At 63.9% G+C, this 14949-nt stretch overlaps 2 protein-coding genes across 3 annotated transcripts in view; one reads left to right on the top strand and one right to left on the bottom strand.

Annotated features, from left to right (window-relative positions):
• The window catches only part of HSF1 (heat shock transcription factor 1), a 22471-nt gene extending 21817 nt beyond the window's left edge, over positions 1-654 (top strand). For both annotated transcript variants that reach the window (XM_077758223.1, XM_077758222.1), the window contains 2 exons: positions 43-112; positions 194-654. In XM_077758223.1, the coding sequence (XP_077614349.1) occupies positions 43-112; positions 194-399 (276 nt within the window). In that variant the 3' untranslated portion in view covers positions 400-654. The remainder of the gene's footprint in view (positions 1-42; positions 113-193) is intronic.
• A 1392-nt stretch (positions 655-2046) lies between these two features.
• On the bottom strand, positions 2047-12434 carry DGAT1 (diacylglycerol O-acyltransferase 1). The gene is made up of 17 exons (XM_077758121.1): positions 12347-12434; positions 11319-11662; positions 10906-11198; positions 6504-6591; positions 4672-4712; positions 4519-4604; positions 4383-4435; positions 4125-4230; positions 3863-3976; positions 3667-3741; positions 3477-3580; positions 3345-3383; positions 3059-3270; positions 2904-2969; positions 2730-2817; positions 2581-2643; positions 2047-2483 (listed from the first exon to the last, which is right to left on the bottom strand). Exons 1-17 carry the CDS (start codon positions 12432-12434, stop codon positions 2328-2330), a joined length of 2016 nt encoding a protein of 671 aa, XP_077614247.1. The 3' UTR covers positions 2047-2327.
• Between the last annotated feature and the right edge of the window lie 2515 nt (positions 12435-14949).

Genomic DNA, 14949 nt, shown 5'->3' with positions numbered 1-14949 from the left:
AGGACACTGGAACCTTCTCTCTGCCCCCTTCTGTCCCAGCAGATCCAGGAGCTCCTCTCTCCCCAGGAGCCCCCCAGGCCTCTCGAGGCAGAGAGCAGCAGCCCCGACTCAGGTGAGCCAAGCCCTGAGCCCCTGCCCTGCCCCAGCCCAGTGCCCTGACCCGCCGGTGCCCTGACCCAGCCCCCACCCCCAGGGAAGCAGCTGGTGCACTACACGGCGCAACCCCTCTTCTTGGTGGACCCGGGCTCCGTCGACATGGGAAGCAGCGACCTGCCCGTGCTCTTCGAGCTGGGGGAGGGGTCCTACTTCTCGGAGGGGGACGACTACACAGATGACCCCACCATCTCCCTGCTGACGGGCTCTGAACCCCCCAAAGCCAAGGACCCCACTGTCTCCTAGAGGCCCCAGGATGAAGGCTGGCTAAGGGGCTGGGCGTGGAGCCCGCTCAGCAGCAAAGGCCGCAGCCCCATGGGCCATGGCTGCCTGAGGCTTTACAGCCACGCTTGGACTGCCCTGCGCTGCGGGTGTTCACAGTCAGGATCGTATTTTGGATTTTTACAGAAGAGTTCCCCTGCCCCTTCGGTAGAGATAAACACATACACGGACAGACGGACGGACGAGACTGGCAGAGACCTATAAACGACAGGCTCTACACGGTGGCCTCTCGTGTCTGTTTCCTCCTGCAGCCCCCCAGGATGGCGAGGGGGGCGGGGAGGCCGTCTCAGAAGGGCTCTGGAAGTCTGGGCCGTGATGGTCTCCTTGGAGGGAAGGTAGATGTCCAGGGCGTAGTCGTGCACGCCGGACTCCACAGGACCCGTGGGTGCTCAAAATTCTTTATTAAAGGCCCGGGGGCGGGGGTTGTGGGATGGACCCACAGAAATGCCCTGCCCAAGGCCTCCCCACGAGGGCACCAGGTGGGGCACGGATGGACAGGCCGGGCGCACACATCTCGGCAGAGGCCCCCTGCTCTTCATGCGTCCTCAAGGCACTGGGCTGGTTTGGGGGGGAAGGGGTGAGGAGGTGACAGACCGGAACAGCCTGCCTGATGATCNTTCACTGCCTGCTCACCATCCTCAGCAGGGGCCGGGGAGATGCTGCCTCCACCCTGGAATCCAAAGGGTACCCTCCCCAGGGAGCCTTACCCCCAACTCTGCCACGGCCAGAGGGGGTGAGGATGCAGAGTTGGACAGATCCTGGTTGGGGCAGGGGCAGTGCAGCTCCTGAGGCTGCCGCCCAGGTACCTCCTCAGGACCCCTGCCCGTCAGACCACATCTGTGGTTCAGGGCACATCTGACCTGCCAGGGCCTTGGGATTTGCAGCATGGAGAAGGGCCAGGCCTTGGGCCGGCAGCACCCGGGAGGTGCGGAGCTGGGCGTGGATGCATGCACTCATGAGGGAGACCCGGGTCAAGAATTGGGCCAGGCCACCTGCCTCATCCAAGAGGCAAGCCAAGCCCCCCACCCCCCCAAGGCTCTGCGACTGTCCCCGGGTGAGCACCCCAGCATGTGGCTGCTCCAGGGGCAGCAGCGGCAGCAGCTCCCCAGGGGTTGGCAGACTCGGCCTTGTCTGAGAACTCCACCAGACACATGGCTCCACCAGCCCCCTGCTTGCTCCTGACTCTTGACCCACTTACACACCCCAGTCTCCGGCCTCGGCCCCAAGCCAAGGTCCACTGCTGGGAAGTCCAAGACCTCTTCCAAGTCCCTGTCACAGGGACCGCGGAGCTCTGAGCTAACCACCCTCCCACCCACACACACACAAGGGTAACAAGGGCGGTGACAGGGACAGGAAGTGTGACCTCAGCTGAGCCTTGTTAGGCAAATGGGCGGTGCCTTGAGCCGTGTGGAGGGAGCAGTCGGCCTGACCCCCGTACCTGCGCCCGGCCCCAGCCTCTGCGTCACTGGGGCCGGGCCCTGCCCAGTGTTGTTCCAGGACACGGCACCCCAGGAGACATGGGGATGGGCACCAGGAAGGCCAGTGGGACCCAGATCCCTCTCCCAAGAGCACCGCTAGCACCCACAACCCCAGCAGGCTGAGGACAGCCACTCTGGACAGCACTTTATTGACTCCCTCAGACCCCTGGGCAGGACCGGCACAGTCTTGGGCCGCTGGCACCTTCCACCAGCACCGGCCTGTGCCTGGTCTGCCATCCCTGAGCAGGGCAGGAAGGAGCCCCATAGGGGCAGAGAGGGCCTCCGGTGCAGGGGGTATCTGGGAGGAGGCAATGGACAGCCAAGCCCCCTCCCTAGCACACAGGTAGGGGACAGGCTCTGGCTGCGGGCAGTGAGGTGAGAGGAGGTGGCAGTGAGGACTTGCTGTGGCGCCGCTCAGGCCCCGGCCACCGGGGCCTCGTAGTTGAGCACGTAGTAGTCGTGGACGTACATGAGCACGGCCACGGGCTGACCAATGATGAGTGTCAGCCACACGGCCGCGTTGCCGTAGTTGCCCTGGAAGAAGCGGCTCACTATCCACGCCAGGGGGAGCTGGAGACACAGGGTTACGGTCAGTTGGCCACAGTGACCACAGGGCCGGTGGCGCCCGGGGCCCGGGGCAGAGGGTGGCTGAGGAGGGAATGCTCACCTGAGCCATCATGCCCGTGAAGGCCCAGAGGCGGAACATGTGCAGGGGGATGCTCACCAGGTACTGCAGGGGGAGCGACAGAGGGTCAGCCACCTTCTCAGGCCACACCCACCCTAAGGATGAGGCCATCGTGCCTGCGGAGCACTGACCTCGTGGAAGAAAGCCGAGGCAAAGAACACCCCCATCCTGGCCACCCACTTGCTGCTGCCCCGCCGAAGCATGGGCTTGTAGAAGTGCCTGTGGAGGGAGGGGGCCGTGGGAAGGGTGCCCGGGTGCGCACACGAAGCTGCACGCCCACCAGTCACACCCCTGCCCACGCCCACCTGAGGCACCACTTGTGCACAGGGATGTTCCAGTTCTGCCAGAAGTAGGTGACGGACTCAGAGTTCCTGGGGACGGACAGCAGCAGCAAGTGACCAGCTGGCACCTTGGCCCAGCCCAGCCCCCAGCCCCCAGCCCCACGCCCAAGGCCACCCACCACCAGTCCCGGTAGAACTCCCGGTCTCCAAACTGCATGAGCTCAGCCACGGCGTTCATGCAGGAGTGGAAGAACCAGTAGAAGAAGATGAGCCAGATGAGGTGGTTGGGGACCTGTGGTTGGGGGGGGAGGCAGGTGCCAGGTTCCAGANAGAGCACCCAAGCCCTCACCTTGAAAGGTTTCATGGAGTTCTGGATGGTGGGGACCATCCACTGCAAAAGAGGGCACAGCGTCAGCTCCCTGGCTACACTGAGCTCCCGCTCCAGCCCGGCCTGGCCCCGCGTACCTGCTGGATCAGCCCCACCTGCAGCTGAGTCAGGAAGAGCTGAGGGAGGAAGCAGAGAGCAGCAGGCTGAGTCCCCAGCTCCCGGCAGACCCCAACCCTTCGGGGCACCACCACCCCCGCCTCCATCCTCACCATCTCCAGGAGCCTCCGCAGCAGGAAGCGCTTTCGGATGCGGGGAGAACGGGGAAAGTTGAGCTCATAGCACAGAGTGGGAGCCAAGAGGAAGTAGTACAGATCTGGAACGGCAGGGTGGGGCTAGGAGGCCAGGCCTCTGCTGTCCCTCCCCCCCGCCCTCCAGCCGCGTCCCAGGAAGGGTCCTCACCCCGGTAGGTCAGGTTGTCTGGGTAGCTCACGGTGCTCGGGGCAGCTCCCCCGTTGGCCTTCTTACCTGCAGAAGCTACAAGCAAGGGGGGGGGCGGGGGGGGAGGGGGCATGGCATGAGGCCTTGCTGCTGCCCAGGTCTGGCCCAGTGGCAGGTGGCACAGGCTCTAAGGCCCCAGCCCCAGGCAGCCCCTCACCAGACTTGGCCTTGGCCTTAGCTCTTCGCTCTCGGCACCACAGGTTGACGTCCCGGTAGGAGAAGAGCTTGAGGAAGAGGATGGTGTACACCATCAGAGCCAGCACGGAGCCCACTGCAGGAGAGGCAGGCTCAGGCCACAGCCCTCCCACACCACGCACAGGAGAGCCTCCGCCACAGGCACAGCCCCTGTGGTGAACCTAGGTCCCTCCCTCGGGCCCGAGACAGGCTGGGACAGGGGTGGCATGAAGGAAGGGGCACACCTGGAGTGATGGACTCGAGCAGCAAGGCCACGGCAGCCGGGAAGCAGAGAATGGTGGCCAGGTTGACCACGTGCAGCAGCAAGCCTGCCAGCTCCGTCAAGGCACCCTGGGGGGTGGGGGCGGGGGCAGCGTGCTCAGCCAACACCCCCACTCCCTGGGGACAGGCCTCCCCAGGAGAGCTACACACAGCCCGAAACGCAGGCTTAATGAGGAGAGCAGCGCTGTGGGCAGGGCAGGGGTCGTGAGGGCACTGCTTACCACTGCCAGACGCTTCTCCACCTGGAATGCAGCCACGGCAAAGACATTGGCCACTGAGGATGGAAGTGCCGTAGGGCGGTTCAGTCCCAGGTCAAGCCCTGTCCCCACCCACAACCCTCCAAGGCTCCCGGCTCACCAATAACCAGACACAGGGCGGGCCAGCTGTAGGGGTCCTTCAGGAACAGGGACACCACCTGGATGGGGTCCACCAGGATGCCGTACCTGGGGGGCGGGGGGNGGGGGGGAGGGGCCGCAGGGGCGGGGCTGGGGCCCTGGGCAAGACACTCACTTGATGAGGTTTTCTAAAAATAACCGGGCATTGCTCAGGATCTGCAAGAGAGAAGGAGGGCACAGCCCCGTTAGCCCTGGCCACAGGGTACCCACCCCAGCTCCTCCCAGCACCTGCAGGGGCAGGAGCCCCGGGTCCGGGTGGCAACCCGCACCTGCAAACCCAGGATGCAAGCCCTGTGTGACCTCCACGCCAGCCCTGAGGCTTACCATCCACCTCCCCCCATGCTGCTGCAGGGACAGCACGTCTCACCATTGCCCCCATCCCCCCAACACCAGATACTGGCATCTGCAGCGGCACAAAATGACCTGACGCCTAGAAGCCCTCATCTGTCCCACTGAGCTGGTGACGGCCCTCAAGGCCCAAACCTGCCCAGGAACGTCCTTGCAGTGCCCGGGTGGGCCGCAAGTGCTACACCACGGGCACCCACACCCTGGGGAGTGTGGGGAGAAGAAGCTGACCTGAGTCTTAAGGGCCCCTGCCCCTCTCCCACTGTCCCCGTAGCCCTCCAAGCCTGGGCACGTGGCCCCAGAGCAGCTAGGCTCTGGGCTGGGGCTGGGGCATGGCTTCCCTCTGCAAGCCCGAGGGCCTCCTCCTCCACCCCCAACACACATACCCGGCCAAGGGCCCCAAGCTCAGGCCCTGTGGAAAAGTGATGCTAGCAAGGCGACACTCGTGGGTCCCCTGACCACCAGGTAAGGGCTTCACATGGAGGTGACAAACAGAGACACCAGTGCCCTGACCTCCCGCCTGGCACAGACGAGACGTGCTGCCGCCACGCCCGGTAGTGGCCTGTCCCGAGAGCCTACGGCCAGCAGGGGCCAGAGCTGCTAACGGGCAGCGCGCACCTCCAGGCCCAGGCCACGGCGGGACACAGTCTCCAGCAAGGGGGCGGTGGAGGCACTGGACGCAGGGGAAAGGTTTTGGGTCTGGGCCGAAGGGCCAGGCGGGCCCTGAGGGCTCCAGGGAACACACACTGCTGCTCAGACTGCCGCCACAAACCCGGCCCAGGCACGGCCCTCAGAGAACAAGGACACGACACCTCGTGAGGTGACATCAGGCAGGCGCCTGGCCCGCCATCCCCTTGCCTAGCCAGCTCCCCACCCAAACAGAGGCGTTGCCCCCCACAGCTCCCTGGAGAGCCTCCTGGGGCCACAGGCAGCGGGGGTGTGGGTGCGCCTGAAGCCCCTTCCAAGGAGACCGAGGCAGCCGTGTCAGGGCAAAGGGCAAAGGCCTCTGGCCACATCAGTCTGAGAGGTGGGGGCTGGGCCCCGGCAGGAGCTTGCCCTCTGCCCCACCCTGCGGGCTTGGCTCCAGCTGTTTCTGGGCCAGGACTGCTGGCCCCACCCCCACAAGGTGAACACGGGAACGGCGCCCCAGAGCCAGGGGCTACAGCCAGGCCGCGCGGGGAGGTGGAAGCCAGGGCTCTAATCCCTTCCTGGGGGCCACCAAGGACCAGGCTGCGGGAGAGAGGCCGGGTGCCTTCAGAGTCTGGGCCCGGGGCTGCCAAGCTGAGCCCAGGAGCCAGCTGCTGGACCCTGCCCCCACCCCCACCCCCACCCCCAGGACTGCCAGGGTTCCACGCCCACAAGGGCCCTCAGAACAGCGGAAGAAACTCTTTTTTGGACCCCCAAGACCCCTCACACGTGCCGTTCCTGGGATTCAACAGGAACGAGAGTTGAGTGTGTGGCTGATGCAGGACCATCACCACAACTGCCCCCCCGCCAGCCCCGTGTGCCACGCAGTCCAGCCACACAAGCTCCGGCCCCTTTCCCCCAGAGGGCGGAGCCCTGACCACAGGGTTACCTGCTCCCAGATACCGTCCTACTCACCAGCATCACCACACACCAATTCAGGATCCCACGGTAGTTGCTAAAGCCACTGTCAGAGCTGAACAAAGAATCTTGCAGGCGGTGGCACCTGGTAGGACGGGAGACAGACGCCCCCTAAGCAGCGCTGGCCCCACCCCAGCACCCCCAGGCTACGAGGACCCTGGGCAGGACCAAGAGCGGGCGTACCCCTCCAGGTCCAGGGGCAGGTCAGGGCCCAAGAGCCCAGCCAAGTTCAGCGCCTCAGGAGCCAACCTCAGGGCCCAGGGCAGGGCAGACCCCAGCCCCTTCCTCTGAGCGGCTCTCAGCATCCTGGCCCAGCAGGACGGTCCGTGCCCACCCAGCCCTCTCTTCTGCCCACACATCCTACTCCCCATCTACAATCACAGGAGGGCCAGACAGGGACGGGCTCTGAGGACCACCCAGAAGCCGGCCCTCCAGGCAGTGGGCGGGGTCATGCCACAAACAGGAACAGCACGGCTGGCCCTGGCCAGCCCAGGGCTGCGTGGAGCCGGAGCACCCCAGCCCCGGGCCTGGCCTCGCTCCCCAGAGGCCTCTGGCTGCCACCATGCACACCGGCTACAGAATGGTGGAGTGGCGATGCGCCCACAGGACGAGTCCACTGCAGGGATCTACAGGCCCACCTGGCAATGCTGTACAGAAGTGAGGGCCTCCCTGAGTCAGCCCATCCTACACTCGGCACACTGAGGGGGCGCCCACCTCAGACAACCTCCTCCCTACATCTGGCCCACACAGGTTTGAGTGCGCACAGGGACTCAGGCCAAGGGCCAGCCGAGGACCTGGACTTGCATGCACCTCCCCGGGGCCAGGGGCCCAGCCCTCATACATTCATGTAGCCTCCAACTGTTTCTAAAAAGTTATAACCTGTCCCAGCTCGGCCACAGGGTAAGCACTGTGCTCCTGCCCAGAGCGAGGGGGCCCAGAGGAGCCCACCAGATGCCAGATGCCTAACGGCAGAGAGGTTTCCCCCAGAAGCAGAAAAAGGTGACTTCGGTGCCCACCCATGAGAGTTCCCACCTACTGCTGGGGTGGGTGACACATAAGTAGATCTTCACATCCCTGCCTGAGCCTCAGGGTGACACAGAGGTAGACGTGACTGGGGCAAGGCCCAGACCCAGCTCCCGGCTCTCTCCGTTTGCGGCCCCACCCCACCCCCACCTGCCATGCCACCAGGAAGCCCCACACAGCATTGAGCAAGGCCTCCAGTTTCGTAAGACATGAGGCCAGGGACACGCATCTCCACCTCTTGAGGCACCCAGGTAGAAGTGGGCCCAGGTGTCCAGTGCAGCACATATGTCTTCTCAGGGCTGACAAGGTCGGGCTCAACGGGAAGTGAGGGGCTGGGAAGGCTGAGAGGCTACTCGGCACTCTCCAACGAGAGCAGCGGCAGGGGGCGCCCCGCCCCCCCCGGCCCACCAGCCTCTGCCAGTCACAGGCTTGGCCTCCTCGTGTCCACCTGCCCGGCCTGTTCTGGGCCTTGAGGTGAGGCCACCGGAGGCCCTCTTCTCCTCCAGTCTCTGCACCTGCTTCCCTGCGAGGCCAGCACAGCTCCAGGGCCTCACTCCCCAGAGGGGACCGTCTCGGCCTGCCCGCTAGACCGGGGCCTCCCCAGCCCTTCCGCCAAGTCTGAGTCCGTCCACTTTCACTGGAAGTGTCCCAGAGGTCCCGGTCCACAACCCCCATCTGCACAACGTTTCACGACAATGTGACCCTTTGCCCACTTTGGGCTACCAGGAAGACCATGCTGGCTTTATTTTCAGCAATCTCTAAGATGAAAACAGGGCTGAGAATGGGTATTATTTTCCAAGTCTGACACCAAATAATATCATAAAAGCTTTTCCAGATCCCTCTGTCACGCTCCTACGGCCTTCCCCAACCTGCTCACACCCACACCCTAGGTCCCTCCACAGGGCTTCCTGGCCACCCGCCTACTGCAGGCAACCCCCATTTCCACACAGGTCAAAGGCCCAGGGGAGGAAGCTCACCACCCACCAAAACCCACAAGGCCCAGCCTTGCTGGCGTGCTTAGCGGCACCGGACCAAAGGGCCCAGCCTTGCCGGCCCGGCAAGCTCAGCAGCCCTGGACCAGAGGGCAGGCAGGATGTGGCCAGAGTTCCCCAGAGCTACCTCTATCACCCTCTCCCCTGCCTCAGGGCCACCCACACCTCTGGGCCCTCCAGCGGTCCCACGCCTACTCGCCAGGGTCGCTGTAACGAATCGCATCGTGTTATCTCACTTAACCTTCACATCAGCTTTGGGAGGTAAGTGCAAAGGAAAACTAAGTCTTGCCAAAGTTCAAAGCTTGCCCAAGGGCAAGGCAAAGTGTGGGTCACAACTGGGGACCACCTGGTCCAATTCCAGGGCCAAGCGGACCATGGAGGGGGCAGGCTGCCAGCTCTCCTCCCAGCTGCCGCTGCCGCAGCACTTCCTTCACCCGGCCTGGGGGCTGAGCCCCAGGGTGCCAGGTAAGCAGGCAGGCTCTGCCCTTGGGAAGACCCTGGTGGAGAGGAAGAAACAGAGGGCAGCCCAGGAACAAACGCCCTCGGAGAGCCCCGGGACTCGAAGGCCCTGCCTGGTGCCCATGAGCAGGGGTCCAGACGGCCTGGCAACCGGTAGTGTATGGGGTGCCCTCCTTCCTGCCCCACAGCCACACCTTGCCATGGCCTGGAAGAAATGTGTTCACACCCAGAGCCTGATCCACCTGCCCAGGGCGAGGTGAGCAGGAAGTGTAGGGAGGGGAGACAGGCACGAGGAGGCTGACAAGGAGGTGAGTGGGGGCCGAATCCCAGGACGGCAGCCAGAGCAAGCTCTGACCCTGGTGGCCCTCCGGGCCTGGGTCATCGGAGTTTGAGAAACAAGCACACAGGGCCTGCACGACCTGGGGACCAGGGGAGGGTGGTCCTTGCCAGCTCCCTCTGCCTTGGGCAGGCCCGTCCCTTCCGGCTCCGGCTCCTCTTCCCAGGGAGGCCGGACGTGGAGGCTCCGCTCGCGGGGCCCAGCTCTCAGGAACACAGGACGCGCTTCTAGACAGCTGGCCCAGCAGAGCAGCGAAGTGACTGCCCATTCCAGAGTGGCAGCTTGGCCCAAAGCCGGCACTCCCCATCTTACACAAAAGGACGCGACTCCTGCCACCTCTGGAGGAGATCATGCCGGCCACGCCCCTGCCTCCAGAGCGGCAGAGGGGACCCTAGAACCCTCCTGTCCTTTGCAGCCTCCCTCAGCACCATCCCTGGCCCACAAGAAGCAAGCACCCCCTCAGTAAAAGCGCCCTCCTCTGCCACGGCGCCTTCACGGACTCTGCGCCTGACCTTTGCTCACACTGCTCAGTGCTGAGATTATCTTATCTCTCAGGTGGACTGTGCGCACCCCAAGGGCAAGGACCCCAGCTGCCTTCACCCATCCTCTCAGCACAGTGAAGAAAGCTGAACCAACCTCTGGGTTACTGAGGGAGCAGATCCTTGCCAACAGACTGACCAGTTGCCCACTTCCTCCTTGATAACCTCTAGCCCCACCGGTGTCTCCAAACCCAGAACCCCCGAGGACACCCGGGCCCGACTGAAGCCAGAGAGAGGCTGGCGGCAGCTTGAAGGAGGGAGCCTTTCCTGTCCCTCCAGGCCGTCCCCATCAGCCAGGCTTGCTCCCCCACCCGCTTCCTGCCAGACCTTCAGCTAAACAGGGTGCCCGCCCGGGGGCACTTCAGACCCCTCTCCTGTACCCCAAGCAGGAGGGGAGAGTCCCAATATAGGACCCAACTTGTTCTGAGGATGTAATCAGGGCCCCAGCCCAGGGCAAGGGACGGACCCATGGGTCAGGGAAGGAGGAAGGGACCCCCGCGAAGACAACTCTTGGGAGGGTCTGCAGGGACGAGAAAGCTTCAGACTGCCCCGAACCCACGCTCAGGCACCGCCAGGCTCCTGCTGGCTGCCTCCCGCACAGGCCCGCCCTCCTCCTCGGGGAGACCTCCTACCAACAAGGAACCCCTCGTAGCCCTCAGGAGAGACCTCCTTAATTAGAAACCACCTGATCCCATCCTTCTCCTTCCACACACGGAAAACTTGCGCAGAGCAGAAGCCCGCGCCGCGGGGTCAGCGTCCTGGGTTACCCTGAGGAAGAGCCTAAGGACCCGCCTGAGGATGTGTAGACAGAGGGGTGGGGGTCTGAAAGCTGGACTGTCGCCCGCTCCCCTCTGCGCCCCCACGTGGGTGACCTTGACCAGTGACTCTCCACTCCTATGCCTCAGTTTCCCCGCAGGGGCCCAAGGGGCACACCTGTCCAGCCAAGTCCGGGAGCCAGGCTCTCCGACTCGGAGCCCGCGCTGCTGTGGTCACGCCCGGGGATCTGGGGAGGGTCTCGGGCAGGGGTTAAGGGTGAGACGCCTGGCTACCTCAGATCCCAGTGGCCGCTGCCCACGTCGGAGTCTCCGTCCTCGTCCTTGTCCGGGGCCGTTGCCGGCGCCGGAGGGTCTCCCCCGGCGCCCACGTCCCGCGCCTCCTCTTCCGCCACTGCGGGCCCACCGCCGCCCTGGCTCGAAGGCCGTGAACCGGTCCTCCGGCGCCGGGAGCCGCCCGCGCCGCCGCGGTCNTGCCGGACGCCGTAGCCCGCGCGCAGGCCGGGCCGCCAATCAGCGCGCGCCCTCCAAGCCGCCCGAAGACCGCGCTCGGCTCGCTCTGGGAGCCTCTAACAGCCCAGCCGCGACGGCGCGCGCCCATTTGTAGTCCGCGGGCGCGAGGGGCATTCTGGGAGTCGTGGTCCCCCCGCGCGGCACCCTGGGAGCTGCGGCCGCCCCGCGCGGCGCACGCTGGGAGCTGCCCTCCGCCNGAGGTAGAGCGTCTGCGGGCGTGTGGCCCGAGACCGGGCCCCAGCGCCTCTGCGGAACTCGTCAGGCTTCCTGGCAGCTGCGGGCCGCCCCGACCGCTTGTGTAAACACGGGGTTTCGTCATCCCTCAGCCCAGGCGCGGAGCGTGGGCTTGGCACCTTACGGAGAAATGCCTCTTGCGCTACCGCCTGGCTGCCGAGGCCCTTTCCCTGGGGAGTCGCCTCGCCCACCACCCAGCGGGTTGGTTCCGGAGCACACGTCACGGCGCACTGGTGCACCACGGGCCCTCTGGTAACCACCGCAGAAGCACCCTCGTTTCCTCGGCCTGGGTTGTTTCAACAAGCGCCAGACCAAAAGATGGAGCAGGAGGAAGCTCCCAGGCCCGGTGTCCCCGGACGCCCGCCCCGCCCACACTGACCCTCCCTCAAAGTGCCCACAGCAAGGACAGGGAAGGTGCAACCCCCAACTGCCCTCCCCAGGCGGCCAGTCTGGCCCGCCTCCACCCGGCCCCCCTTGCGCCCACGTCCGCAGACCGGCCGGGCCTCCCTCATTTGCACTCGGGCTGGTTTTGCCAGGGCGTGTGGTGCCTGGAGTGTCGGATTGTGGGGACCCAGAGGCTTCCAAGTCTGCACAACTGCACGGTGCAACCCGCTGGCAAACAAGTGCGCCTTCCACCTTAGTTTAACACGCATCTTTACATAGGGCATGGGGTGTGAACACCCTGGATTTCAGAGTGAGCATTCACTGGAGACTCAGGGAGGGTTTACCCAGCGGCAAAATGCATTAGCCATTCACTCCCAAGGTGAGCAGGACGAAGAAGAGCACCTCTTAGAAGCAAATAAACTGAAAGGCTCAGCCTCAGATTAGTGGCCTCTCAGTGGACTGGCCACTGCCTTTCCTCCCGGCACACCCCTGTTCCACCACCTTCACCACAGTGCCTGGGCCCCCTAGTGACGCATTCCTGTCACCACTGAGCCATCTGGGACTGAAACCGGCCTGGCATCCCTACCTAGCAGGCTGGAGCTACCTGGCAGGTTGTCTTTGAGGAACCTGCTAACGGGGCTGCCTTGCCTGGGGCAGGAGAGCTGCTCCCACATGTCCACGCAGCTCAACCTCAGTGAGTCAGGATCAACCCGTCTCCTATCCAGTCTTTCAGAACTTACATCTGTTTATGGGGTGGCCTGGGCCAGGCAGAGCTAGGACTTTCTGAGTACTGATCCCAAGGGAGGGCGACCAAAGGAGAGGGTCCTCTCAGGAGCCCAGCATAGAGGAGTGAGCCCTGGGAGCTCTGCCACATGTGCCCACGTGTCTCTGCATCCCTTCTGGCCGTGCCACCCTTCAGTACAGCGCCAAGAACTAGAGGGCCTGCCCAGGCTGGCAGAGATTGGGGACTCAGGCTTCCAGTAGGCCTGCAGAGGCTGAGCGCAGTAGTCAGTAATGAGTGAAAAGTCATGTTGGAGGCGGCTGCCTGTGCCCATGTCCCGGCTCCAAGCTGTCAGCTGGCAAACGGCAGTGGGAGTGAAGCGACCAGAGTGGACAAGGGATCACCAGGAAGGACCAGTCTGGTGGGTAACCGGTGGGACAGCCAAGGTTCTGGCACTGGAGTTGAGCGAGAGGAAAGCTAGGCATCAAGTTAAGAGGCAGGCATGGGCCGTGAGAACACCAATAAGGAAGAGCCTCAGTACAGGCGTGGACCGGGCCTGGAGGGGACAATGGCCTGTGGGAGAGCGTGGGCCAGGCCTTGGGAGGGAGAATGGGCCAACGCAGCAGCTTTAGAACTCCCCCTCCCCCGGAAGCTCCAGTTGCCTTAGGATCCAGGGCAAAATGAGGCCCAGGATGCCAGCGAGGAGAAAGAAAGGTTAAGGCAGGTGGGGTTGCTTGGTGACAAAGGCATACAAGAGGGTCGTGGAAGAGAGGTCAGTGGAGATTTCTCTGCCAGGGGCAGCAACTGGTTAAGAGACTAGAGGCCAGGACCCTTGCAGGCCTGGCTGGAAGAGGTTCAGAGTTTAGAACCTCAACCTGTGGCCGAGGTGCCACAGGCCACTGAGGCCTGTGAAGGGTGACGTAGGACATGGTGGTGAGCAGACTATGCTGCCCAGTTGTGGGATAGAAAGTTCTGTCTGTGGACATCTGTGAAGACTGAGGGTGGACTCATTCCAGGCCTCAGGGAGGCCGCCTTCATCCCTCCACTCCCACTGCCCCTCAGGGTCCTGCGGAAGCAGGAACCAGGAGTCTGGACCCAGAAGCTGGAAGCGATGGGCATTCTCCCTGCCGCTGGCGCCCACCCAGGTGTGACTCCAGGTGGAGGGTCAGTGAGGTACTAGGACAGAGCTTGTATCAAAGGCAGGCCTTGGATCGGCTGTTCTCCCAGACACCGACTCTTCACACACAAATGTGGCAAAGATGCTTTCCCCAGCCTAGGGACAGTGAGACTCAAGGATCCCTGACCTCTACCAATAATAGGGGCTTTCACTGCTGAGGTTTTTACTGCTGACAGTGCTCCCCAGAAGAGGGTGTCCACCTCCGTGTGAGCCCCACCCTGAGCAGCCTACCAGCTGACACCCTTCTGAAGGTCAGGCTCCCCTGCCGTCCACCCTGATGAAGTCTAGGCAGACCTGTCCCTGATGGGGTTCAGACAGCTGGCTCTGGGATGACCTCGCAGACGTTGGGCCTCTCAGCTCATACCTACCAACCTGAGTGAGTATCAGGGGGCATTGCTGGGGCAGGGGGTCCCCGTTCCTGGCCTGTCCCTGACCAGCGCAGTCCCACCCCTCATCTCAACTTGATTCATCCTGTCTAGAGCTTGAGGACTGTGGGTGGCCATGGAAGCCTCTCTGTCCCCTGGGTGGCCCCTCCCAAGAAGCAGCACGAGTCAGCTGTCCACGGAGGCCTCCTCAGACATGGGAGTCAAGATGTGGGCAGCAGGAAGAGGCCAGACCTTGCACCCTCTGCTGTCCCCATTTTCTCCACTGCCATTGAGGCGGGTTTGTTGGTGGCTGTCAAGCCTGAGGAGCAGCAGGAGCTCCTACAAGAAGAGTAGACGTACCTCTGCAGGCCCTGCTGTGGCTACTCTGGTGTTTCTAGATCACTCCTGGGCTGGGCTGGAATTCAGGCTGGAGGTCCTTAGCTCCCCCAGTTCCTGGCACAGAGCAGATTAGCCTGCCAGCTGCTTTGCCTTGTTGGGGGGGTGGGGATGATTCTCCCGAGTCGAGGCTTGCCAAGCTGGCCCTCCCATGGGGAAGAAGATAGCCCTCGGGGGCAAGGAGACAGTGCCACACCCTACCAAAAGGTAGTGACGTGACCCCAGAGCTCTGTGGGTAGGCTGCCACTCCCAGCACTGGGCTTGCACCAGCCTTGCCTCTGGGATGCAGCAGGGCTGGGATGATGCCCCCCAGACATCCCAGCGCCCCCTGTGGCGTGGACCCAGCGCTGGATACATCAACCCAACACTCCAAGTTCTATCAAGAGTGGCATTTATTCTCCTCGTGGAGGTGCGGCGCTCCGGGGAGCTGGTGCTATTGTGCTTAGGAAGGAGGTCTGTCCGTCCGTCCGTCTGTCCGGCCGGCCCAGCCCCAAACGGGGGCGGAAGAGGGGCGCGGCCCGAGTAAAAAT

The sequence above is a fragment of the Crocuta crocuta genome, unplaced genomic scaffold (genome assembly GCF_008692635.1).
Source record: "Crocuta crocuta isolate KB4526 unplaced genomic scaffold, BGI_CrCroc_1.0 scaffold327, whole genome shotgun sequence".
Lineage (NCBI taxonomy): Eukaryota > Metazoa > Chordata > Mammalia > Carnivora > Hyaenidae > Crocuta > Crocuta crocuta.
The sequence above is the reverse complement of the archived record's forward strand: the minus strand, read 5'-3'. Positions and strand labels throughout refer to the sequence as shown.